Consider the following 26,269-nt stretch of genomic DNA (forward strand, 5'->3'; position numbering starts at 1 on the left):
GAATATTCTCCAAGTCTTCTATATGCGCTTTGGATACGCGATCGTCTGGAGATTTTTTTCCGATGAACCAAGATTCGTTTGACGATTTTCTCGTCCTTATACATTTGATTGCTGCAAGTGCTACTAATTTTAATGCCAGTATCGCCGAGTAGACGATGTATGATTGCAATGCTGGGTTTTGTAGGGAAAGAAGCATTTTGTAAGATTTAAAGGATTTTCAAAGCACTGACTTCTCTTGTCTAAATGACAATGATGGCATAGGCAATTTTTTTCTATGAGTTTCTATAATTTATGTTTGAGGCAAGTGTCTACGCATGTCACTGTCATTCATATTATGTGTGAGAGAGAAAGATATCTTCTCGCTTTCACGTATGTAATTCTTTATCTGTGCAATGGACTAATAAGGTGGCGCCATCTGTCATATAATCTTGTGAGGAATGAAGAATAGAGGTAAATGGTTTTCTCTTTTCTTCGTGTGTAGTTTGAATCTTTTCGCTATGGAGTGTCATATGTACCTATCTCCATACTTTTCGCATTAACAGTCGGGGAAAAATAAATAAAAAACCGATTTATAAATACAATTTATTCAGCAAGTCACTAGGTCAATAATAGTTAATAAAAACGCAACACTAACAAATCCTAAGTCTTTACAAGGCATTATCGCGTTGCGCGGGGAGCAAAATCGTATTTTGCGTCTACTGTGTCGAAATAGTACATTACGATACAAGTGCGTAAAAAAGGAAGTTCGAAACGAGTGGCGATAAATTAAAACACGACCGAAGGGAGTGTTTTAAATCGATACGAGTTACGAATTTCCTTTTCGCACGTGTATCGTACGACGTTTTTCAGTACAGATGAGCCTCCGAAGTTTCGACCTGGCATATAATGAACCACTTCTCGCACTAGTGCGTAAAAAAAACACCATCTGTACTGAAAATAAACTACGTAGCAACCTACTTAGAATTTATTTCACTATATCGTCACTACTTTTTAAAAAACTTGTATCTTCGTCTGTCAATGAAAAGAAAATTGTAGTAAGTATGTATGGAATGCATATAGACTTACTGCGTTTTAACTTTGAGGAGCAGCGTGAGATACCAGATTTTTTAAAAGTAGTGACGATATCTTATGATGGTATCCTATATGATAACCCCTAGTAAGGGCTACTTTTATAAACATACAAAAATGTTTATATATATCCTTTTGCGCAATATAACTGTGTATATGTATAATCAGTATGCAAGAAGATACCAAAGTTTAATTCTTTATAATTTTCAATCTTTTATTTTGCTCCCCGTTCACTCTAATGTTATTTGTTATGATGAGAAAGAGACCATTTTCTATATCTAGTAAGTTGACACAAATTAGTCACCAGAAATAATATTATGTTATATCTTCGAAGGCCGCAAAAATATATGACCAGCCGGCGTATCATGCTGCCAATTTTATCACTTATCCACGTGGATAAGACATCTGTCACTCTCACACTGACATACTTGCTAAAGCGTGACGGATGCTTTATCCACGTGGATAAGTGATAAAATTGGCATCATGATACGCCGGCAGGCAGGCAATTATGGTCGCGCGATAAATGATAAAACATCAGGCCGTAAATGAATAAATGAAACTTAAATGATAAAACATCGCACTATTTGTAAGTGCGATAGGGACGGCCCGATGTTTTATCATTTATCGCGCGACCATGATTGCCCTGCAGGTCCCGTCTGGCTCTGTCGCGTCAATACGCAAAAGCGAGAGAGAAATAATTGCGGCTTTCGCTAGATAGCATATTGGTGACTCTACATACTCTATGGGAACTCCTTCACATCACTACAATATAGCTTAAAATTAGGGACGAAAAATGCATGTGTTAAAAAACATATAGTAAATAGTCTGAGCAACATATAATCTGAGTATTCTACATACAATAAAAATGCAAAATATAGTAAAAGACGTTTAATATTGGCGTCATTTTAGATAACATTTAAATTATTCATTTTGCCAAATGTAAAATGTAAGTACGTCGCAAGTTACAAGTAGATTTAGGATCCGGAATGTTATAAATATTTAAAAATGGCTTCGTTACTTCATGTCTGCAAAGAGAAATAAACTAGAATAAATGGAAAACTCACTAAATTCCATTAGGCGATACTTTTAACCAATCTATATTTTAAACTGAATAAAAGCGATCTAAGGTCACTTAGCTCCTTTAAGGATATAAATATAATCATTATATTTATATAAGTAATTCATAATATTTAAATACGCCTAGGGCAGTTATAAAAAAAAGATCGCAATGATTTAGTAACCTTTATGCGTTAGTTTAAGGTTTATCCATCGAGTTACAATGTGACTTTCCATATATAAGGGATCTTATGAGACAAGGAGCTATTAGGCTTGAAATGCCGCAAATGTTCCAAAATAGGACTTTCTTTTTAACCCCCGTCGCAAAAACGACGGGGTGTTATAAGTTTGACGTCTGTCCGTTTGTGTGTGTGTCGGTCTGTGACATTGTAGCTCCCGAACGGATGAACCGATTTAGAGTTAGTTTGTTTTTGTTTGTCGGGAGTGTTCTTTGCCACGTTTCATGAAAATCGGTCCACTATGTCGCGATCGGGGGTTTTTTCACACTTTTAATTTTGTGGTTAAGTTAGGTTAGTTATTGTTCATGAAAAGTAAACGTTGAATTTAGAACGTCTGTCTCATGGATATACATTTATTATTTGGATGTATTTATTTATCTAACAAAAAATATGACATGAATGGTATAATACTTTATGCAAGACTAATTCTAAATAAAGATAAAGTACGCTAAAATTTGGTGCGAAACTAAATAAAATTGCGTGAATATTCTAAGAAAAAAAAAAAGAAAATACACCATAGACAATGGATTTAAGGTCATTTACTAACCAAAATATAAAACGTAATCTCAACTGTACATTTTGTTCAAAATAACTTTTATATGTTGTAACATATTTACCTTATACATAATGTAAATATAAATACATTTCTATACGTAGGCCTCAAGATTTTACGGTAAAATTACAAATCATGTAATATGTAAGAAGAAAGTCACCCATGACACTTTTAAAATAATCACTCTATTTTTGTGTAAAAAATCCATTGTCTCGACATGAAGAAAAGTGTAATACATTGCACTCAATATCTTATCCCGAACTACTAGTTTAATGCCTTACAAAAAAAACCATAAGTAGTAAGAACAACTATTATAATATTTATAAATTCATGTACATACCACTAATTTAGAACATCAGCAGGGTTAGCACATGATTGCCGCGAGATAGACTACCCGTCCTTATGTCATTAATACAGTTAGAAGACGTGTCATGCATCTCGCGGCGATATACTCTCGCGGTCATCATGTGATAGGCCTACAGGTGAATAAAAAGTATTAAGACATTTCACTCAATTCGATGGCAAATTACAAAATACACTAAAATAAACAAGAAATGCACTTATTCTTGAGCTAATGTTCGTAAAGGGTTAGCTTTGGAAGTATCTGAACTGCAAAGACACTATAGTAAACCTCAAATTTCTAATATGTATTGTAATAAATGCAAAACTTCAATACACTAGTATTTAAGAAAGTATACTAGAAGTATTAAGGTTATTATCTCAATCTCAAAATCCGTATGGCAATATTCATACATATACTCAAGCCTGTATTTCCGATATGGGGTAGACAGGCCACTCCTAGCAATAGGGGGTTAAAGAACACGAAATTGCAGTTCAAATACAACCTTCTAATAATATTAGGGCTGGTTGCATCAACTGTTTAAATGGGCCATTTTTTTCGAAGTTGTCTACCCCACTTTTTTTGTAACATGGGTATTTTTACGCGATTCATACTCAGAATCAAGAGCTCTTTCGATCCTGATAGGAGAAAAAAAATGCCCCAAGATTTCCATACATTATTTCGAACCTTCCATTCAGTGGGAAAAAAACCTTGGGACACTTTTTTTCTCCTATTAGGATTGAAAGAGCTCGGGATTCTTAGTGGAAAACACATAAAAAAATCCAAATCTAAAAAACAAGTGGGGTGGACAACTTTGCAAAAAATGGCCCAAATAACTAGTCACTAAAACCAATTTTAGTATTGGTGTACACTTTTTGTATGAGATCAATACCAGGGTAGTTGTATCTCAGGGTAGTTTAGTAGTTAGTGCAACCAGAATCAAATTGATGATAATGTTTGATACAAACGTAAATGCAAATATTACAAACTACACAAATGACTTTGTGCTGATATCAGATATTACCTGTTCCTTAGTTTTTAGGTTTTTGTTCTAAGATTTATATTGTTAGGAATATTAGCTATTACTTGAAATGTGTATTTATTACTGGTAGTAAATAAGTTTAAATCGAGGTAATTTTAGATACTGTTATTAGTATTTATACGTGCAAATAAATGTAGCAAGTCATAAGTTTTAGTTTAAGCCAGATACTGTTTTAAAATCTAGTAATAAAACTGTAGTGACATTATTAACGGTGTAGTGTATATTTTAAACTAATTGGCTTATATGGTATATAATGCAAAACTAGTAAAGGGAAAAGTTTTTCATAAGAAAAACATATTGAATGCCATTTTAATCAGTCCCCGAAAGTTATTAGGACAAATTTGCTCAATTTTAGAGGCTGTGACTAGCCCATTGTTAAGATTATACTAAGTTCTTTAGTACATTTAGATATTGGTGACTTTTATTCTTAGATTTTAACAAAATGCAATATTAATCCACTTTTAGCCTGGGATAGTTTTAAAGGTAGCCGTTTAATCTGTTAAATAAGCCACCAGGCTGTCAGTTAAGTGTTGTGAGTTTCTTAAAAACACACTTCTTGATTGAAGTCTTAGCGTAGGTCTACAGTTTAACTAGCGTAATTCTTGCTCTACAAGTCGCAAATCTCAACCGATTCTCGTGAAATTGTGTGAGTGTGTGGCCAAATTTTATGAATAATAATTCAGCCGGTGACGAGTCTACCCTTTACGAGCCGATTCCGGCCTAGCTCGCAACACTAAGGGCCGGTTGCATCGAACCACCTGTCACCGTTAAAGCGTTCGTTAAATTTTATTGTATGGAAAGTTCCATAGACGTCTGCTGCGTGACGATGATGTGTCTGCTAAATGTGGTTGATACAACTGGCCCTTAATTACTAATTGGGTTATGTTAGAGATGATCATCACAACACTACTTTTGAATAGTCCCTATCCGTATTGTGTTGGACATGTAGTAGTGTGTGCACGAGACTAGTCTCGTAGTGTGTGTGTGTGTGCGTGCTCAGTCGGCCTTGCGCGGTCTGCGCTTGCGCACCTCGGGCGCGCGCGCGTCGCCGCCGGCCGCCGCGCCGACTGACTCTTCCTCGGAACTCTGAAAACATATGAATAGCATATACACTATGTAACATAATTGCCGAAGATAAATCCTACGGCTTATACATTACCTTCTATAGTACCTTTAATTTTCATGGTGTTTATTTTAAAAAAAGGAAGTGGTATTCGTAACCGCTATTCGATACCGGTTATGCTCTTAAATGGATCACCAGCATTAATGTTACATCCTGTATGTAATAAATTTTTTAAACCTTAGGTACTAGTTAACTTAAGTACATTTTGCTCAATCCATCAATTGTGTCGTTAAACTTCAAACTTGGGTAAATCCATTCTGCTATAAGGTTGATTATCTTTCAGATCATAATATATTTTTTTATATAATCAACCTTAAAGCAAAATGAATTTACCTAAGTTTGAAGTTAAGCTACACAATTAGGCACAATAGGTATTATTACACTGACCCGCTGACACTAAATATCTAAGATCCGGCTAGTTGCTCCAAACATTCCATTACCAAATGTGGCGTTCGTATTTTTTTTTTGTATGGAAGTTTCCATAGACTTCTGCTGGGTGAAGCTGATGTGTCAGATAACTATGGTCAAATTCTAGGGCTAGCCCAGACTCTTGGAGAATGTCAGTGTGGCCTTTCCGCTCTTTATTAATTAAAATAGTTTAAAAAATAAAAGTTCCCAGAAGACGTGGTTTCAGCATAAAATGTGAATCAGTTTAAAAATAGACTAGACAAGCACATCACATCTGCAACTCGGCTATGATTACTGTCATAATGCTCACTGGATATAGGCTATATCAGTTTTTTAACTGCCTGCCTGCTAATTAAATAATAATAAAAATAACTTACGTCGCTGGGTGAGTTCTTCTCAGCATCGCTGTCAGCACCAGAGGGCGCGTCGTCCACAATATCTTCGTTTATCAATTCCTCCTACAACATAAATTTATAGTTAAGTATATTGAAATTTCTTTTATTTTTTATTGCATAAGTGGAATTATGAAATCTAAGCTTTTAGTGATATTTTTTCTCTATTTCGTATGTTTCACTGTAAACACGTCAGATTTTAATGGAGACCCATTTAAATGTACATCATACATAAACTTGTACCTGTATTTCCAAACGTGGTAGGCCGAACACATAATACTACATATTTAGGTTTCAAGTGTTTGTCAGACTTTTCTCCTCCACAAGATTACGCTTATTTACTGCCCTCCTATCTTCCTTGCGATATCTCGGCACTCGCCACGGCTCATGGGAGCCTGGGGTCCGCTTTGACAACGGAACTAATCCCAAGATTTGGCCCTAGTTTTACGAAAGCGACTGCCATCTGACCTTCTAACCCGAAGGATAACTAGGCCTTATTGGAATTAGTCACGATGTTTTGCTTCACCGAAAAGCGACTGGCAAATATCAAATGACATTTCGCACATAAGTTCCGAACAACTTATCGGTACGATCCGGGGTTCGAATCCGCGACACAGTATAATAAGGAGTGCTATCGTACAGTATGGCCACTCCTGCTTCCTGCTGCATCTCCGTTACCTCACAGTTAACGCTTTTCCAAAACGCGAACAGTCGAACTGTCATATTACACTCATACAAGCGTAAGCGTACTATACGCGTTCACCTACACGAGCTTAGACTGTGTGCTAGGAACGCGCTTCTTTCATGTATTTGATCGCCAGTGTCCGAGATGTGCCCGCGACCTCCGGATCGAAAGTCGCACGCTCTTACCGCTAGGCCACCAGCGCTTAAACTGCCTACAAGCAGGGGCGGCTCACTCCGCGATTCTATCGCCGCGCTACAAGTACATGCCGGCAGCCGCGAGTTCGCGGCCTAATCAGGGGTGGCGCGCGTTCTCACTGAACGCACGTTCGCACTTTCTATTGTTATTTTACGTCGCGAGTTTTTTTTTCTTGGTTCATATGCGGTGTCCGCGTGTGGAATGGCTAACAATGCTAAGTTAAATAGACATCATGAGTAAAATACATATTATGTATCATAGGACATTCTTACACAGATCTACTATTGATGAAGTCCCACGGAAAAGTTCAATGAGGCTTGTGATGTCGGAACTTAAACCAAAATACTGTATATATATCTAGAAAGTACCCAAGTCTTAAATATAAAATTTTATCTGAGTAATTCATTCGTTTTAATCCATAGGTAACCTTATCATCCGACGCTTCGCACGTGCGGCTGGTTTCTTTGTAAGAATTTTGTAGGTATTTAAAAAGGCGGCATTTCGTGAACATCAAAGCAGTGGGCCTTTTGTACTTGTACTATTATTTATTCTGTGGTGCTAATAAGAAAAACTGGTAATCCATACTAATATTATGAATGGGAATGAGTGTGTGTATTTTTGTTTGTCCGTCTTTCACGGCAAAACGGAGCGACGAATTGACGTGATTTTTTAAGTGAAGATAGTTGACGGGATGGAGTGACATAGGCTACTTTTTGTCTCTTTCTAACGCGAGCGAAGCCGCGGGAAAAAGCTAGTCCATCTTATTAGTCCATTGCACAGATAAAGAATTTCATACGTGAGAGCGAAATATTTTATTTTCTCTCTCACATATGAATGACAGAGAGATGCCTACGCACTTGCACAGGCGCCGCCTGGCGGGATAAAATGTCAGTGTGCCTCCTAATTTCAATGGCTCAAACTGTACATGGTGGGCAGGACGAGGTTACATATTGGCTAAAGTGAAGTAGGTACCTGTTCGTCGTCGGACTTGTTCCCGGCGTCGCCGCGGGCGCCGGCGTGCGCGGCGGGCACGAAGTCCTTGCGGCGCGGCGGGTACAGCACGTCGATGAGGCACACCAGCACCTGACACACACATCCACTCTTATCACTGCTTCAGGACGGAATACATTCTTACTATCATTTATTGTGACTTGTGACTAAGGAAACACCGAAATCACTTAAAATAAGATTAGTTTCAGAACTATTCGCATCTTATGTATGATAAAATATAAAAATATTACCTTCCAATAAAATTGTTATTATTTTGCCTGGTATATCCGAGGTCTTATATAGAGAGAGTACGTCGTAGACGTCGCATCGGACCGATAGATGGCGCCATCGTTCGTTGTAAGTCGCTCCGGCGTCACACCGCCGCGATGTTGGTAGTCCCGTTTTCCCCACCTGCAACATAAGGCTCCTACGCGCCCCGGCCCGCCACCAGCCACCCTCATTGTTGAGGAGAAGTGCCGACGGTATATTAAGCCTACCAGGAAGGCATCACTCAGACCTCGGATATACCAGGCAAAATAATAACAATTTTATTGGAAGGTAAAATTTTTATATTATTTGTGCCGTTTGTATATCCGAGGTCTTATATAGAGACCTGTTTATTATCTCCTGGTGGCGAGTCAGCTGGCGCGCAAGCCTTTGGTAGCCCTATTGGCATAGCATAGAAGAATAAGTGAATCGGTTGTTGAACCGATTTGACAGATGTATCAGTCGAAATCGCCTTCGATCCGCGAATATCTCGGTGCCAGAAACGCCTAAAGAGATTTTCGTGATGACGTTTAGCTTTAGTCAGCGAATAGTTAGAGAAATGACATTATTATACATTGTAGGCGAGGCTGACTTGAACAAGATACAAAAACCTTAGATACACTTTTATTATTAACAGACACGTTATTTTATCAGGTTATTATAAACCCAATTTCAGACACAAAGTGTGGAAATTAACTGTAAAAGTAGTGTAACTATCTGTACTGTAGCAGGGTAACGTAATTGATACTGCTTTTGTCAACCCTTCGTAAAAATTATCTAAATCAATATTAGCTTTGATATGACTATTTAAAGTCCAACGTCTTACGTCCATATCAAACACAGAAAAAGGTCATCACTCACGCGCCCGAGGGCTATTTGTTACGATACTGGTATTTTCGATCAGACTATTTCGCGTCAAGCGAGCGCGGTTACAAGCGAGACTCCTGAACTCTGAACTCTTTTTAGTGAGGGCATTTGAGGATACTGATCGCTCGGTAAAACTAGCCTAGAAGATGAAAAGTACGAGCGCTGTCGATTGCTTAATACGTACCGTTGTACGGCGTAATGCAGGGCTCTCGCAGACGAAGAGGTACGATGACGGGCGAAGCAGAAGAAGGCGAGGTCACCGAAGGTCACTTACTTGGCTCCCAGGGGGTGCATACTGACCTCGTACGACAGTCTGTTGGAGTCAGCAGTTACTGTCGTAGTTACTCGTAACCGAAGAGATGTAGTCCTGCCATCGTACAGCATAACATAACATACAACCGAACTGTGCATAGCATATAGTGCTATGCGAACCTTAATCCGGCTGCATGTCACTTCAGTCGCCGGCGCCACCGCCTGTTGAAGATTATTTTCCATCGGAAGAGCTTTACTTTGTACAATATTCCGATTATTTAAGGTCTTATCGGGCTGCAAATGCAAGCAAAACAGGAGCGATTGGCCTACAGCTATCGGCAGCTGTACGAGGTAATGCTGGAAACCAACCTCCCTCTGTAGACTACGAAAGTTGTGAAATTGATGAAATCAGGTTCTACGATCGAATCAAGCTCTATATTAATTCAGTATAGTCGAGCCAGATGATAACTACTGAAGTCCTCCTGAGTTCCTGGCCCCTTTCGCTTTGAGCTGGAATCTCAAGTTCACTAAGGCGAAGCGGGTTTATTTTTCCCAATTTGTTTATTAGAGGCTCGGCGAATAAGTTAATCTCTCGAATGGACAGGGGGCGCCACAAGCCTCCGGGAAATCGTCGTGTACTTGGAACCCCCGCGGCCAGATTACCGATCGGTTTTGGTGTCCGCCCGGTAAACAGACGCACGCTCAGGATGCAGCACGCTGGCTCGAATTCAGATCTGGACATTCTGAAAGAGTTTTTTTTTTTTTTTAATTCCGCAAACCTTTACGATGTCTTTGACCTACACAATGAGCGACGTACAGGAATCACAGGGTCGTCTCGCGAGGCGCCTCTCCGATTAGATAGCTCGCGAACATCGTCAGGACACCCTCGCAGCAGTGCGGCTCCTCGTCCGGTTATTGACGTCTTACCTCGTTCAACTATGGGTGGCCAAGCCACGTTAGGACGTAGCATCTTTAGAATTTATCTGTTCTCACTTCGGCGACGGAGGAGTCATTGGTCAAAATAGAGTGTAAATACTGTCGAAGTACTTCACGGGAACTGGAAAGAGAAGAGTGGATACCATAGTGTACGGGATGTCAGCTGATAGCGGCGCCCGGCGTCACATTGGAGGGCAGTATCAGCCTGGTCAGCAACAGAGTCTGCAACGATACCGTAGCAGACGGAGCCCGGATATGGTCGTGGCACCATTGTAGGGGAAGACAGTGCTCGCGGTGAGCGTGACATCTTAGGCGCGACGGGCGTTATCAGCGTGGCGGCTAGCAGTACCAAGGGACCACATCAGCAATCTTACCAGCTTGTCACTGCAGCAGACGATGTTACGTTCGGCGGTGAGATTGAGACGGCCGTCGTCTCGAGGTCGCCGCCGTCAGCGCGGGAGGCACCGGCGCCAGCATGACAGTCAGCTACATCGGTGAACAGCATCAACAGAGTTCGCGGCGTCGTCACGGCAGACGCGGCAGGAAAATTAGCGACGCCTTCGCGGCAGCCGCAGTATTGCGCTCGGTGGCGCGATGAAGGTCGCCGCGTCTGCAATCTTACCTCGTGCGATCGAGGCGACATCAAGGCGCCAGCATCAGCGTGTCGGCCGACGACACCGGTGGAAAACTTCAAGTAGCTTGCGGCGATGTCACGGCAGACGCAGCAGAAGGATTGCGACGCCTGTGCAGCGGACAGTATTACGCTCCGCATCACCACTGAGGCTTGTCACGGCAGACGAACGCTCTGCATCACCATCGAGGCGCCAGCATAAGCGTGGCGGCCAGCGATACTGGTGGACAGCTTCAGCAGGGTCGCGGCGTTTTCACGGCAGATGAGCGCGCTGCATCACCATCGAGGCGCCAGCATAAGCGTGGCGGCCAGCGATACTGGTGGACAGCTTCAGCAGGATCGCGGCGTTGTCACGGCAGATGAGCTCGCTGCATCACCATCGAGGCGCCAGCATAAGCGTGGCGGCCAGCGATACTGGTGGACAACTACAGCAGGATCGCGGCGTTGTCAGGGCTGACGCACGCTCTGCATTACCATCGAGGCGCCAGCATAACCGTGGCGGCCAGCGATACTGGTGGACAGTCAGCAGGATCGCGGCGTTGTCACGGCAGACGAACGCTCTGCATCACCATCGAGGCGCCAGCATAAGCGTGGCGGCCAGCGATACTGGTGGACAGCTTCAGCAGGATCGCGGCGTTGTCATGGCAGACGAACGCTCTGCATCACCATCGAGGCGCCAGCATAAGCGTGGCGGCCAGCGATATTGGTGGACAGCTTCAGCAGGCTCGCGGCGTTGTCAAGGCAGACGCACGCTCTGCATCACCATCGAGGCGCCAGCATAAGCGTGGCGGCCAGCGATACTGGTGGACAGCTTCAGCAGGATCGCGGCGTTGTCATGGCAGACGAACGCTCTGCATCACCATCGAGGCGCCAGCATAAGCGTGGCGGCCAGCGATATTGGTGGACAGCTTCAGCAGGCTCTCGGCGTTGTCAAGGCAGACGCACGCTCTGCATCACCATCGAGGCGCCAGCATAAGCGTGGCGGCCAGCGATACTGGTGGACAGCTTCAGCAGGATCGCGGCGTTGTCACGGCAGACGAACGCTCTGCATCACCATCGAGGCGCCAGCATAAGCGTGGCGGCCAGCGATATTGGTGGACAGCTTCAGCAGGCTCGCGGCGTTGTAGGCGGGGGCAGAAGGTGGCCGCGCTGGTAGCCTGCATATTGACGACAGATCACTAACGGCGCGGCGCTCGCGTCGGGGCAGCAGCAGACATACTTACAGCGTCGCACGCGACGCCTATGTGGCGGCCACAACGTTGTTCGGCGGCACCGCAGAGATGGCCATCGTTAACGAGGAGGCAACTTCTACGCAACTTCGGCGGCGCCAACGCGGCGGACAACACTGCCGCGGTCAGTGGCGCTATCGCAGCGCTACAGTAAGTTCCGGCGCCGACACGTGGTTTGGGGCCTCCGCACCGAATCGGAAACCGAACATGTTCTTTCTAAAATAATGTGAATCTGCTCACCCATTCGGCGGAGAAATTCAAACCTCCTTGGAGCGCGGTATTCCTTCACCGCGCCCTTCACCGCGCCCTCCGCCGCCGCCGCCGCCGCCGCAGCCCGCAGGTCGCGCAGCCCGCGGTCGCGAAGCACGTGGTCCCCGGAGCACGTGGTCCCCGGCGGAGCAACTTACCTACGTTACCGCTTATATTCTCGCGCGAAACTTTTAATACGCGAATAACACTTCCTACTTTAGTCTCGGAAATGCGAATAGTTTAAAAAAAAACTGATTAACGGTAACGATTTTTGCAGCATGGAACTTTCTTACAAAAAAGTGGGTAGAATCATAAAGCACCGCTCGTTCATTTCTATCGTGAGAACCCCGAAAGACGAATAATGATCGCTAGCGAGGCATAATATATCTCATTATTCAAGAAGAACGAGCGTAAATTAAAAGGGAAGAAAGAATTGACGGTGAAAATTGAAATTGAAAAATTTCATAATTCCGAAACGTTATAAGCCACTTTTTAAATAAAAACACGAATAACTCTGGTTTGACCAGGAGTAACAAGGAAATAGAAACTAAAAGATTAATTTCGAGACACCATGCTGTAAAAATGTTCGAACGGAATACGCGACAACCGGTCACTTCGGCGTTCGACGAAACAATGAGGGTGGCTGGTGGCGGGCCGGGGCGCGTAGGAGCCTTATGTTGCAGGTGGGGAAAACGGGACTACCAACATCGCGGCGGTGTGACGCCGGAGCGACTTACAACGAACGATGGCGCCATCTATCGGTCCGATGCGACGTCTACGACGTACTCTCTCTATATAAGACCTCGGATATACAAACGGCACAAATAATAACTCGTTAGCAGGGCTCGGAAAAAAACAGTTATCATGTACTTGCGGCAAAACCTTTAAATCTCGTTTTCGCTCGAAAAACCTCTATTTTTAAACGGGTTTTTAGAGGAACGCTTTCATAAAGGTTTCGTTCGATTAACCGGTTAAGAACAAAATAAACCGGTTTATTCCTCAGTATGATAGGTAATACTGTTCTAACCAAACAAAAAAGCCGCTGCGTAAACGTAGGTATTTACGTGGCGCCGGTGCATCTCGCCACTCGTCGAATAAACCGGTTTATTTCGGTTAAAATAAAGTTCTCATAACGTTCGCGATCTTTAGAAAGTTCGGAGTAAAATCGAAATAAACCGGTTTTAAACGGTAAAAATAAAGCGGTTCCGATCCTTCCTCGCTAGTATGAAAACGCTTACACATCGGAAAGCCGAACTAACAGACGATTTCCCATTCATAAGATGCGAATCGATGTGGATGAAGGTGAATACACCCTAACCCCCTATTCATAAGCGTACACTAAAGTTATCAAGCCGATAAAGTTCGTTTGTCCCTTTCCGACGTATTGTTGTCATAGAAAGGGACAAACGAACTTTATCGGCTGGATAACTTTAGTGAACATTTATGAATAAGGGGGTAAGACTTTACAATTACGAATCTAGAGGAATTCAAGAAAATGTCATGTACAGGTATTCTTCAATTTTTCGAATAAATGAAACTCAACTCAATTTCAAGTAGGTACACCTAGAATCAAATGGGGTATACCTAGAATCAAAATCCCTTAGCAAAAATGTTGTATGGTGGGCGTTACGAGGCTATAGATATAAAATAAAAAAAAACACTATAACGCTCAAATTGGTCAAAAGGGTTTCCTATAAAATGGGATCTATGGATCCCAAGGAAATTATTTTAATTGTGGAAATAATTCCTGATTACTTACCTCTTATTTACAATTTGGTTTTATCACAGACTCCGAAAGTACAAGCTCACAACTCACTGCTTAATAAGTTTGACTATTAAATTAGTAACTAATAATAAATATTATAAACACAGACATACCAATCCGAGCAGTGCTCCGATGAAAATAGTGGCGACAGCAAAGATCAGGTACGAGCCCCACGTCGGTAGCCCGTAAGTCTCCATCAGCATGTTGTGCACACTCTGTAATAGTACATTACATCAGAGGCCGGGAATCCGTTTTCACGCCGAGGCATGTATAGTGCTTTTCTCAAACATACAATGAAATAAATAAAAAATGCTCTAAAGGACAATATTTTATAAAAAAAGTTTCTTTGCAGGCCTAGGCCTAAAAAATAATATGAAATCCCTTTACAGTCCTCTCGAGTTGTTGCGCCCAAAAAGCGATACTTCCCAGCCCATTTTAAGGAACGTAAAGACAATATTTCATTGCATGTTTGAGAAAAACATATTTAAACTATTGGTAAATTTTATCAAAACAAGTAAATCTAGGGGGTAGAGGGCGATGGAGCGCAGCATCCTTGGTGTCAAACTGACTGACAGGATTAGAAACTCCATCTTGCGCTCCAAAATCAAAGTAGCCGACGTAGCCCTGACAGCCGCTAAGCTTAAATGGGACTGGGCCGGACACATCTGCCGCATGCCAAACGACCTGTGGGCCAAGAAAAGTACCGAATGTACATCGAACAGTGCGGCGTGACGGCAGACCGCGAAGGAGATGGCGGCACGACCTTGACGTCTTTCGAAAAGATTGGCCAAACATTGCCTTAAACCGAGACGCGTGGAAGAGAGGGAGGCCTTTGCTCAGCAGTGGGACACAACAGGCTAACAAATAAATAATATAAATAAAGTAAATCTTTACTTCATTTAACATATTCACAACCAAGAATCTGCCTGGTGGGCACTCGTGAACTTTGCTCAGATACCGCTACGAGGGTTCTCGTTCTCGCCATACAAGTTTATAAATTACGGGCGGTTATAAATTACGACCGATTTCTGACGTAGTGCGCATTTTTTGTCTAGTATTGAATGTGTTAAGTTTCTCGAAATTTTCCTTTCCTACTTTCGTCCCCCCAATGACTGGGATTTGACATAATTTTCTTCTATTGTTATCCAGATTCTACCATTGGCTTCTAAGCTTTGCCAAGTGAATTAGTGCAGTGATTTAAGCACGCCATCTAATATGTGGTGTAAAATACAATATTTCGTATAAAACTTGAATGTTGTTATTAAACTTATTAAAAAGGTCCACAATTTTTGATACCAGTTTTATTGAAGCTTGCAGTCGGGTCCCTTTCAGGGTGGAATAGGATTGTCACACGCACAGAACTACTTATACTAACCCGGAGCGTCTGAGACAGCTTGAAGAACTGAGCTACAAGTCCCATTTGAAGCGAGTCGGGGCCCTTCCAGGAGGGAACGGGCTCTGTCTGCTGCCACAGCTTTCCTGCATGTAGCTCAACATTGTCACATCTATAGAACACTATACTAACCCGCAGAGCCTGAGAGAACTTGAAGAACTGAGCTACAAGTCCCATTGGAGCGAGTCGGGGCCCTTCCAGGAGGGAACGGGCTCTGTCTGCTGCCACAGCTTTCCTGCATGTAGCTCAACATTGTCACATCTAAAGAACACTATACTAACCCGCAGAGCCTGAGAGAGCTTGAAGAACTGAGCTACAAGTCCCATTGGAGCGAGTCGGGGCCCTTCCAGGAGGGAACGGGCTCTGTCTGCTGCCACAGCTTTCCTGCATGTAGCTCAACATTGTCACATCTACAGAACACTATACTAACCCGCAGAGCCTGAGAGAGCTTGAAGAACTGAGCTACAAGTCCCATTGGAGCGAGTCGGGGCCCTTCCAGGAGGGAACGGGCTCTGTCTGCTGCCACAGCTTTCCTGCATGTAGCTCAACATTGTCACATCTAAAGAACACTATACTAACCCGCAGAGCCTGAGATAGCTTGAAGAACTGAGCTACAAGTCCCATTGGAGCGAGTCGGGGCCCTTCCAGGAGGGAACGGGCTCTGTCTGCTGCCACAGCTTTCCTGCATGTAGCTCAACATTGTCACATCTACAGAACACTATACTAACCCGCAGAGCCTGAGAGAGCTTGAAGAACTGAGCTACAAGTCCCATTGGAGCGAGTCGGGGCCCTTCCAGGAGGGAACGGGCTCTGTCTGCTGCCACAGCTTTCCTGCATGTAGCTCAACATTGTCACATCTACAGAACACTATACTAACCCGCAGAGCCTGAGAGAGCTTGAAGAACTGAGCTACAAGTCCCATTGGAGCGAGTCGGGGCCCTTCCAGGAGGGAACGGGCTCTGTCTGCTGCCAAAGCTTTCCTGCACGTAGCTCAACATTGTCACATCTACAGAACACTATACTAACCCGCAGAGCCTGAGAGAGCTTGAAGAACTGAGCTACAAGTCCCATTTGAAGCGAGTCGGGGCCCTTCCAGGAGGGAACAGGCTCAGTCTGCTGCCACCGCTTCTGCTGAACAAAGCTCAGCATCGAGTCTACGTCGCGAGGTCCCTTGTATTGGCGGAATTCACCGTCAATCACACTGGAATAAATGAGAGTATTTTAAGTATACAAGGATTGAGTTGAATGATTTTTTTAATGGATGGAATGGAACGCCAGTCATGAACTGAGTCGATAGTAGAAATGAATTGATTAAAGATCTTAATTAAAGACATGACCTTATGTGTTTGATTTGATGCCAGGTTTATTACACCGATAATAAACGGTACATCTATAGAAACGAGCGTATCGTTAGCTTAGACTATCTTTCTTCTGACTGACCATAGGTGGATCTGAAATTAATCTTATAATGCTCAAATAGGTGTGAAAGGTACTGGAATATAGTAGGCAGCGCTGTCACCACAAAGCGTCCGCTGAGGCAGGGCGACTTGGTGACATCTACTGAGGTGGCGCGCATGGCTAGGGACTGTTTCTCCGCACAAGCTGAGAGATCCCACCAGTTTTGGGATCCGACAGATGTGCGAACGATACACACTGGAATATAATTGGCAGCGCTGTGACCACAAACCGTCCACTGAGGCCAGGCGACTTGGTGACGTCTACTGAGGCGGCGTGCATGGCTAGGGACTGCCACACGCAAACCAGGCAGTTTCAATCATGTTAGGGCTCTTAACTGGGCCATACATGGCTCTTGAAACAATCTTATTATGCTCAAATATGTATGAAAGTTACTCACTGGAATATAGTGGGCAGCGCTGTGACCACAAACCGCCCGCTGAGGCCGGGCGACTTGGTGACATCTACGGAGGCGGCGCGCATGGCTAGGGACTGTTTCCCCGCGCGGGCGGACAGTTCCCGCCATGTGGGGGCTAGGGCGGAGCAGGCGGGACACCATGGCGCGTAGCTGGGGACAAGTTATATGTCAGTGAAAACATTCTTTGTTTAAGGCCGACTAGGTTCGCGGATTCTTCCTAAGTAGGCCTAACAAGAGACAAAGTATAGTATTCATTTGCGATATAAGTAGCATTTTTCTATGGTAATATCATTGGTGAGGTAAATAGGTCAACCATGGAAATAAAATTACATAGGTATAAACATAATTAACATTCATCATTTCAACTGTAATGGACTTTACTGATTGCATTACCTCATCTACTATGCAATTAAAATGAAGCCTGGTTACAAGTCACAAGTGATATCATTGATTATCAAAATTATACAGTACCTACTAGTAAACATACCTACATCAGGATTATGTACTTAAAAATGTTATAATAATAGTTTCTTTTTCATAGTTTTTATTTGGACTACAGCATTATCGCGCACGCAATACTGATAACCCTTTATAATTTACTAGCTTTTGCCCGCGGCTTCACTTGCGTTAGAAAGAGACAAAAAGTAGCCTATGTCACTCTCCATCCTTTCAACTATCTCCACTGAAAAAATCACGTCAATTCGTCGCCCCGTTTTGTCGTGAAAGATGGACAAACAAACAGACACACACACTTTCCCATTTATAATATTAGTATTGAAGTATGGATTTTGCGGAACCTCCAAACAACCAGATTTTAAGATTTTTTAGATAAAATAGTTGGTCTTTAGACCTGCCACCGCAGTATATGTGTAAAGCGAAAGATCGGCCTGAGTGGAGAGCACTGCATCGTACAGCGACTTAAGTGGACCCTCAGTCATGAGGTTTCGACGAAGAAGAATATGTGTATAGTCATCGGCAACAACATCACTCAAAATGAAAGCTGCATACCAGTGGCGTACTAGAAGAGAGGTCTATGCTCAGCAGTGGGTAATAAAGGGCTGATATGATGATGATGATGATACCAATGTTATTCTAAATACCTGACACACTCTTATGCTTCTAGAAATAAGATATTTTTTGCAGCCTTTTTGTGTAATGTACGGTCAACCAATTGGAACCCTAGGCCACTGTACTGCCCTGCTAAGCCGAGTGGCGCTATCTCAAAACCTAATGATTTTGAAAATGGAACTGAAATAAATTAATAGTTTAAAAAACACTATAAAACACGCTTTTATAAATGCACGTAAAAGCCAAAAATAAATTATGGATCGTTCAAGTTGTCTCTATTTGTGAGCTGAAGTTTAAAAACTATGTGCTTTTAATTATAATATTTGATTGTAAAAGCGTGGGGCGCTGGAACAGGAAAGACTTTTTGTATAACTTGCTGATAAATCAAATTATGCTATGTTACGGGAAGGAGGTTACACAGATTGACGCGCTAACTGGAGTTGCAGCATGACTAGTAGGTTCTACATTAAACAATCAAATCAATTAAAAGTCAGTGTTCAAAGTAGGTACCAGTTTGTCGAACTCAGACAAAATATGCGCTAGTAGCGAGGAGAGTCGACAGTCACCGACACTTAGAACGCCGCTTTTTTCCGGTAATCAAAGTACAAAAGGGGAAAGTGTCTACAGTGACAGGATGCAGAGTTCTTGTTCGTGGACAAGATATCTTTGGTTCTTTGGTAACCCTTAGGCGGCATATGTAAACGTTATGTTCTTATGCAACTTCATTCGCCAGGAAGTTCGGATTAGTATTTGTTTACAAGAAAGTTTTTCCTGTTCCAGCGCCCCACGCTTTTACAATCAAATATTATAATTAAAAGCACATAGTTTTTAAACTTCAGCTCACAAATAGAGACAACTTGAACGATCCATAATTTATTTTTGGCTTTTACGTGCATTTATAAAAGCGTGTTTTATAGTGTTTTTTAAACTATTAATTTATTTTATACTTTTTAGTCATTAATAATGAAATACTTTTAACATTTATACATAAATTTATTTCAAGTAGGCGGATTTTACATGCCATTTGTGGCTTAACGTGTACTTATTGCTAATTGCTACTTAATAATAACTAGCGGCTACCTTCTTATTACGGTATTATCATAAAAATATTTATACCTAGTAAGTTATCCGTAAAAGATAGACAATATAGACATGTGCCATCGCGGAATTTTTGAAGACATTAGAGAGACATACTTTCGCCATACATTGTTTTGAAGCTCTCAGCTAGTGGGATTTTGTTTGACTCGATTAGAAAATATTGTCACATTTCAACTAATTCAAATAAAATTTAAGTATTTCTTTTTTGCCGAGCCCCCCTTTATTTGCTCTTAAGGGTCACAGGAAAACCATTACCATGGATAAACATAAACTTAATTTAAATACAACGTTGATCTTTATTTTATGCGGGGGGCTTCGCCCCCCCGAGCCCCCTTTGTTTGCTCTTAAAGGTCACAAGAAAACGCTGACCCAACTTATTTTAAATACTACGTTGAACTTTCTTTCATGCGGGGGGCTTCGCCCCCCGAGCCCCCCTTTTCTTTACTCTTAAGGATCACAAGAAAACCTTAACCCAACTTATTTTAAATACAACGTTGACCTTTTTTTTATGCGGGGGGCTTCGCCCCCCGAGCCCCCCTTTTCGTTACTCTTAAGGGTCACAAGAAAACCCTAAACCAACTTATTTTAAATACAACGTGTCTGTATCTTTCTTTTATGCGAGCCCGAGCCCGAGCCCGAGCCCCCCTTTGTTTGCTCTTAAAGGTCACAAGAAAACGCTAACCCAACTTATCTTAAATACTACGTACGTTGATCTTTCTTTCATGCGGGGGCTTCGCCCCCCGAGCCCCCCTTTTCGTTGCTCTTAAGGGTCACAAGAAAACCCTAAACCAACTTATTTTAAATACAACGTTTATCTTTCTTTTATGCGGGGGGGCTTCGCCCCCCGAGCCCCCCTTTTCGTTACTCTTAAGGGTCACAAGAAAACCTTAACCCAACTTATTTTAAATACTAGGTTGATCTTTTTTTTATGCGGGGGGCTTAGCCCCCCGAGCTCCCCTTTTCGTTACTCTTAAGGATCACAAGAAAACCCTAAACCAACTTATTTTAAATACAACGTTCATCTTTCTTTTATGCGGGGGGCTTCGCCCCCCAAGCCCCTTTTTGTTTGCTCTTAAAGGTCACAAAAAACGCTTACCCAACTTATCTTAAATACTACGTTGATCTTTCTTTCATGCGGGGGGCTTCGCCCCACGAGCCCCCCTTTGTTTGCTCTGAAAGGTCACAAGAAAACGCTAACCCAACTTATTTTAAATACTACGTTAATCTTTCTTTTATGCGGGGGGCTTCGCCCCCGAGCCCCCCTTTGTTTGCTCTTAAAGTTCACAAGAAAACGCTAACCCAACTTATCTTAAATACTACGTTGATCTTTCTTTCATGCGGGGGGCTTCGCCCCCGAGCCCCCTTTGTTTGCTCTTAAAGGTCACAAGAAAACGCTAACCCAACTTATTCTAAATACTACGTTGATCTTTCTTTCATGCAGGGGGGCTTCGCCCCCCGAGCCCCCCTTTTCTTTCCTCTTAAGGATCACAAGAAAACCTTAACCTAACTTATTTTAAATACAACGTTTATCTTTCTTTTATGCGGGGGGCTTCGCCCCCCGAGCCCCCCTTTGTTTGCTCTTAAAGGTCACAAGAAAACGCTAACCCAACTTATCTTAAATACTACTTTGATCTTTCTTTCATGCCGGGGCTTCGCCCCCGAGCCCCCTTTGTTTGCTCTTAAAGGTCACAAGAAAACGCTAACCCAACTTATTCTAAATACTACGTTGATCTTTCTTTCATGCGGGGGCTTCGACCCCCGAGCCCCCCTTTTCTTTACTCTTAAGGATCACAAGAAAACCTTAACCCAACTTATTTTAAATACAACGTTGATCTTTCGTTTATGCGGGGGCTTCGCCCCCGAGCCCCCTTTGTTTGCTCTGAAAGGTCACAAGAAAACGCTAACCCAACTTATTTTAAATACTACGTTAATCTTTATTTTATGCGGGGGGCTTCGCCCCCCGAGCCCCCCTTTGTTTGCTCTTAAAGGTCACAAGAAAACGCTAACCCAACTTATCTTAAATACTACGTTAATCTTTCTTTCATGCGGGGGCTTCGCCCCCGAGCCCCCTTTGTTTGCTCTGAAAGGTCACAAGAAAACGCTAACCCAACTTATTTTAAATACTACGTTAATCTTTCTTTCATGCTTCCCCCTCGAGCCCCCCCCTTTTTTCTGTTCTTATCTTCCGGCACCATCATCAGGCCTTGAAACCTAATCGTAGTCATAGTTCATTACAAGACTTTTCTAAGAAGCCCAAAAACAGCTATGATACGATGTTCCATCATGTAGTTCCAGTTCATATCTTCCGGCTCCATCATCAGACCTTGAAACCTAATCGTAGTCAAAGTTCATTACAAGACTTTTCTAAGAAGCCCAAAAACAGCTATGATACGATGTTCCATCATGTAGTTCCAGTTCATATCTTCCGGCTCCATCATCAGACCTTGAAACCTAATCGTAGTCAAAGTTCATTACAAGACTTTTCTAAGAAGCCCAAAAACAGCTATGATACGATGTTCTATCATGTAGTTCCAGCTCATATCTTCCGTCTCCATCATCAGACCTTGAAACCTAATTGTAGTCAAAGTTCATTACAAGACTTTCCTAAGAAGCCCAAAAACAGCTATGATACGATGTTCCATCATGTAGTTCCAGTTCCTATCTTCCGGCTCCATCATCAGACCTTGAAACCTAATCGTAGTCAAAGTTCATTACAAGACTTTTCTAAGAAACCCAAAAACAGCTATGATACGATGTTCCATCATGTAGTTCCAGTTCATATCTTTCGGCTTCATCATCAGACCTTGAAACCTAATTGTAGTCAAAGTTCATTACAAGACTTTTCTAAGAAACCCAAAAACGGCTATGATACGATGTTCCATCATGTAGTTCCAGTTCATATCTTCCGACTCCATCATCATATCAGCTCAACAGTACCATATTATTGTATTGTCATCGGAACTACATATAGCTGCCAATTTTCATTACGCTACGACTCCTGGAAGATGGTTAAATTAGCTTCCTTAGATTCCATTACATACATAGTTACATACACGACGACCTAATAAAAGCGTGTTAAAAATAGCGCTTTTCGGCTTATCAGGGCAGTGTAGAACTATGTCACAGTGGCGTTATAAATCAGATTGTAAGAAATCTCTTTCCGCTTGTCATTTTGACATGGTTGTAGAGTGGCCTAGGGTTCCAATTGGTTGACTGTACAAGAAAGGTTAACCAGCATGTTTATAAACTTAGCTCCTTACTTCACAAGCCAAAAGCTGTATAATGCAGTAATGCATTAGTCATGACTTACAAATTACCATGCCATGATGTAATGTGGGTGTGGGTGTGAATATGCTAATAAGCATTTAATAAATTAACATGTTTATGATCAAATTCACTAGCAAATAATGTTTTTGCCTTGCAATTTATATATAAGTTGCTAAGACTATTTCTTTTCAGAATTTGAGTTTGTGTATGTATGTAATAAACCAAACCACTATTAGTATTAGGTTTACAAATTTTATGTTAGTACCTATTTGTTTTTATGTTTCACTATGAAACATGTTAATAGAATGCAAATTACCTAGTCAATGGATCACTAAAGTTATCTATTATCAAGACAGTGTCTTTTATAGTTGTTACAAACACAGTTATTTACACAAAAATTGTGGTATTATGTAAAATGCCTCTTGAAAACATTTGTCCAGCTCATAATAAAATGTTTGATTATATAGCTTGCGAGTTACTAAGCTCACTTAATGTGTAAATGTCAAGAACCTGCAAACTATTTGTACAAATAAGTTAATGACCTGACTGAAAACTTGAATGTTACATAAAACTCGTTACAACCGAGTCAAAACAAGTTATAATACGTCTATTAACGTGCGAGTATGTAACAATAGGAGTCTAGCTTCCCGGATTTTAGTGAAAAAATGCAGCAACAATAGACTGTGCGTCATGGTTTTCAAAACGGTGCTTTGTGGACCTTAACGGCCTTGTAGAGGTTTGATGAACTCTAGCATACGTTCATTCGTCATGTACTCACCACCCACACACCTCAAAAACAAGAATAGCACTTAAACTGCGAGACAAATACACTAGCTATAAATAAATACCAGAAACTGCACTATACACTTTTTATTGTCTAATTTATAGATCAAAGAATCTGACACGTTTTTATTTTCTGCCGACACCGGCAGGAAAAACACATTTTTATACTCACAATTCTACCATCCATTCCCCTTCGAGTATGTCCCTCCAATTACTTTCATCTAGCTCCCTGTTTGCACTAGCCAAATTAAGTAAACAACATGAAAATATTGAGAAATAAATGAAAAAGTGAAAAAAATCCGGAATTCTGTGTACCCGCGCCATGTCTGATTTTTGTTTAAGTGTTGCAATACCATTACACTCGGACACTACTAAATTTTACTACCAACAATGGTAGTTTTAAATTTAAAGTACAGATTTTTAACCTCTTAAATTACCATTCTGAAAAATAGTTATATTTTGATATATAATCTTTTGTCTTAAGTTTGTAACAAGTTAATAAGAAGACAAAATATTAGAATTAAGCTTCTGATTAATTGCTTCTACTCGTATTTTTTTCTACTGTGGCTACATTCATATTAAGATTTTTGTATGTTTATCTGTAACACAATATAGCATTGTAAAAAAATAAAAGATGTAAAATAAAGTAAAATCAATAACTGTATTTTATGTTAAATGAATAACAGTTGTTATCAAATTTAATATAAACTTGAAAATTATGAATAAGTACTGTTAAGTAATATGCCATCTATCGATGGCTGTTGGTAACATCATCATATGATAGTTGTTTAATATTGATGCTAGATGTCGCTACAAGTTTTGAAATGTTTCACGAAATAACAATGGTCCGATGGTGATCCGACACGTAGAGGGTCTTATGGCCCCCATGTTTCTAAAAAATACAAATGAGTATACATGTGATGACGAACAGCTTTTCAATGTTTATCAGTGTGTTCAGCATATTCATCGATGCAAGTTTTAGGTTTAGAAGGATGAAAGAAGTGCCCGATGATGTTTAAGAGCATTTCACACTGTACGATCCGACATTGGATATCAGTGTCAGGTCGGTTATCTTTGGAGAATAAAGCTAGGAATATACTACGCGGACGTCCGTCGTCGAGCGACCGCGGACGCGGATCTGGACAATGAATATACCTTAAGCTAGGAACATACTACGCGGACGTCCGTCGTGAATCGACCGCGGACGGGAATCTGGACAATGACATTACACATAACCGTGCAAACTATCGGTCGACGGACGCGGACGTGGCCTTGAGCGCACGGACGTCCGATCGAAATCTGGCTCTCTGGATGTTTTGTTCCGTGCACACTGATCGGTCGCGGTCGCGGACGTTTTACGACGGACGTCCGCGTAGTATGTTCCTAGCTTTAACCGTGCAAAGTATCGGTCGAAGGTCGCGGACGTGGCCTTTGAGCGCATGGACGTCCGATCGAAATCTGGCTCGCTGGATGTTTTGATCAGCCGAAGCCACTTCCCGAAGACGGTGCACACTGATCGGTCGCGGTCGCGGTCGCTCGACCGCGGACGTCCGCGTAGTATGTTCCTAGCTAGCTGTCTGCTGTAGTTGATGCTTGAAAATCGCCAGCCATTAACGACCTGTAAATTATTAGCAAAAAGTAACAATCCCTAAGTGCCTACAGTCATACCACGCTAAGTTAGCAGCGATTTAGACAACCACGTCGGAGCAAAGGGACCGACGATTTTACTAAGTTAGTAACTTATGATGAACATCTTTATTTACATGAGCATATTTACATAATTAAAATGATATAAGAAACTGCCTGCTGGTGCCTGTGTGGTGACGGGTTAAGAATTTCACCACCCCCTTTCTTCCCGTGGGTGTCGTAGAAGGCGACTATGGGATATGGGTTAAATTTTGGCGTAGGCTAGAGGCTGGCAACCTGTCACTGTAATGTCACAGTTTCGTTTTCTTTCAACCCCTTATTTGCCAAGAGTGGCACTGAAACTTTAGTAGTTTCATGTGTTCTGCCTACCCCTATATGGGATACAGGCGTGATTGTATGTATGTATATAAGAAACTAACTAGAAAAGGATGGATATTTATTTATTTAAACTATATTGCACAAATTTACAAAAAAAAAAGAGTACAAATGGCGGACTTAACGCCTTGAGGCATTCTCTACCAGTCAACCATTGGGCTAAACAGAAAGCTTAGTTTGGTGCTGCACGGGAAGCATGGTCGCGCGATAGACGATAAAATATCAGGCCGTCCCTATCGCACTTACAAATAGTGCGATAGGGACGGCCTGCTATTTTATCGTCTATCGCGCGACCATGCTTCCCGTGCAGGATTTTAAAAATTAAATAAGAAAACACAAGTCAGTATTCATACTTATCGGATATCGTTTTCTTTGTTCTTATTTACTGACAGGCTTGTTTGACAGAGTATAGATAATATGACTGTAGTACGTATACTCTGTACTTTAAGATATTTAAAACATTGAAACATTTATTTTA

General features: G+C 41.9%; 1 protein-coding gene across 2 annotated transcripts; it reads right to left on the reverse strand.

The window, feature by feature from the left end:
• Nucleotides 1-1,941: 1,941 nt before the first annotated feature.
• LOC125237060 (thioredoxin-related transmembrane protein 1-like) lies at nucleotides 1,942-24,124 on the reverse strand. Of its 2 annotated transcripts, XM_048144003.1 has the most exons (8): nucleotides 23,942-24,124; nucleotides 17,536-17,703; nucleotides 16,707-16,881; nucleotides 14,401-14,502; nucleotides 8,074-8,184; nucleotides 6,207-6,287; nucleotides 5,328-5,384; nucleotides 1,942-2,093 (listed from the first exon to the last, which is right to left on the reverse strand). In XM_048144003.1, the coding sequence occupies exons 1-8, from the start codon at nucleotides 24,091-24,093 to the stop codon at nucleotides 2,088-2,090; spliced, it is 852 nt and encodes a 283-aa protein (XP_047999960.1). In that variant the 5' UTR covers nucleotides 24,094-24,124; the 3' UTR covers nucleotides 1,942-2,087. The 2 variants fall into 2 exon arrangements, with proteins under 2 accessions (XP_047999960.1, XP_047999959.1); XM_048144002.1 differs by lacking the exon at nucleotides 1,942-2,093 and having other exon boundaries at nucleotides 3,966-5,384.
• Between the last annotated feature and the right edge of the window lie 2,145 nt (nucleotides 24,125-26,269).

The sequence above is a fragment of the Leguminivora glycinivorella genome, chromosome 20, assembly GCF_023078275.1.
Source record: "Leguminivora glycinivorella isolate SPB_JAAS2020 chromosome 20, LegGlyc_1.1, whole genome shotgun sequence".
NCBI lineage: Eukaryota > Metazoa > Arthropoda > Insecta > Lepidoptera > Tortricidae > Leguminivora > Leguminivora glycinivorella.

Bases quoted from the DNA above. Each gene is read 5' to 3' on its own strand.
- LOC125237060 (XM_048144002.1), bottom strand. From the start codon at position 24,093: ATGGCGCGGGTACACAGAATTCCGGATTTTTTTCACTTTTTCATTTAT. The intron at 17,704-23,941 runs GTGAGTATAAAA...ACTTGTCCCCAG, and splicing joins GGGGAATGGATGGTAGAATT to CTACGCGCCATGGTGTCCCG. The intron at 6,288-8,073 runs GTACCTACTTCA...TTTATGTTGTAG, and splicing joins ACAAGTCCGACGACGAACAG to GAGGAATTGATAAACGAAGA.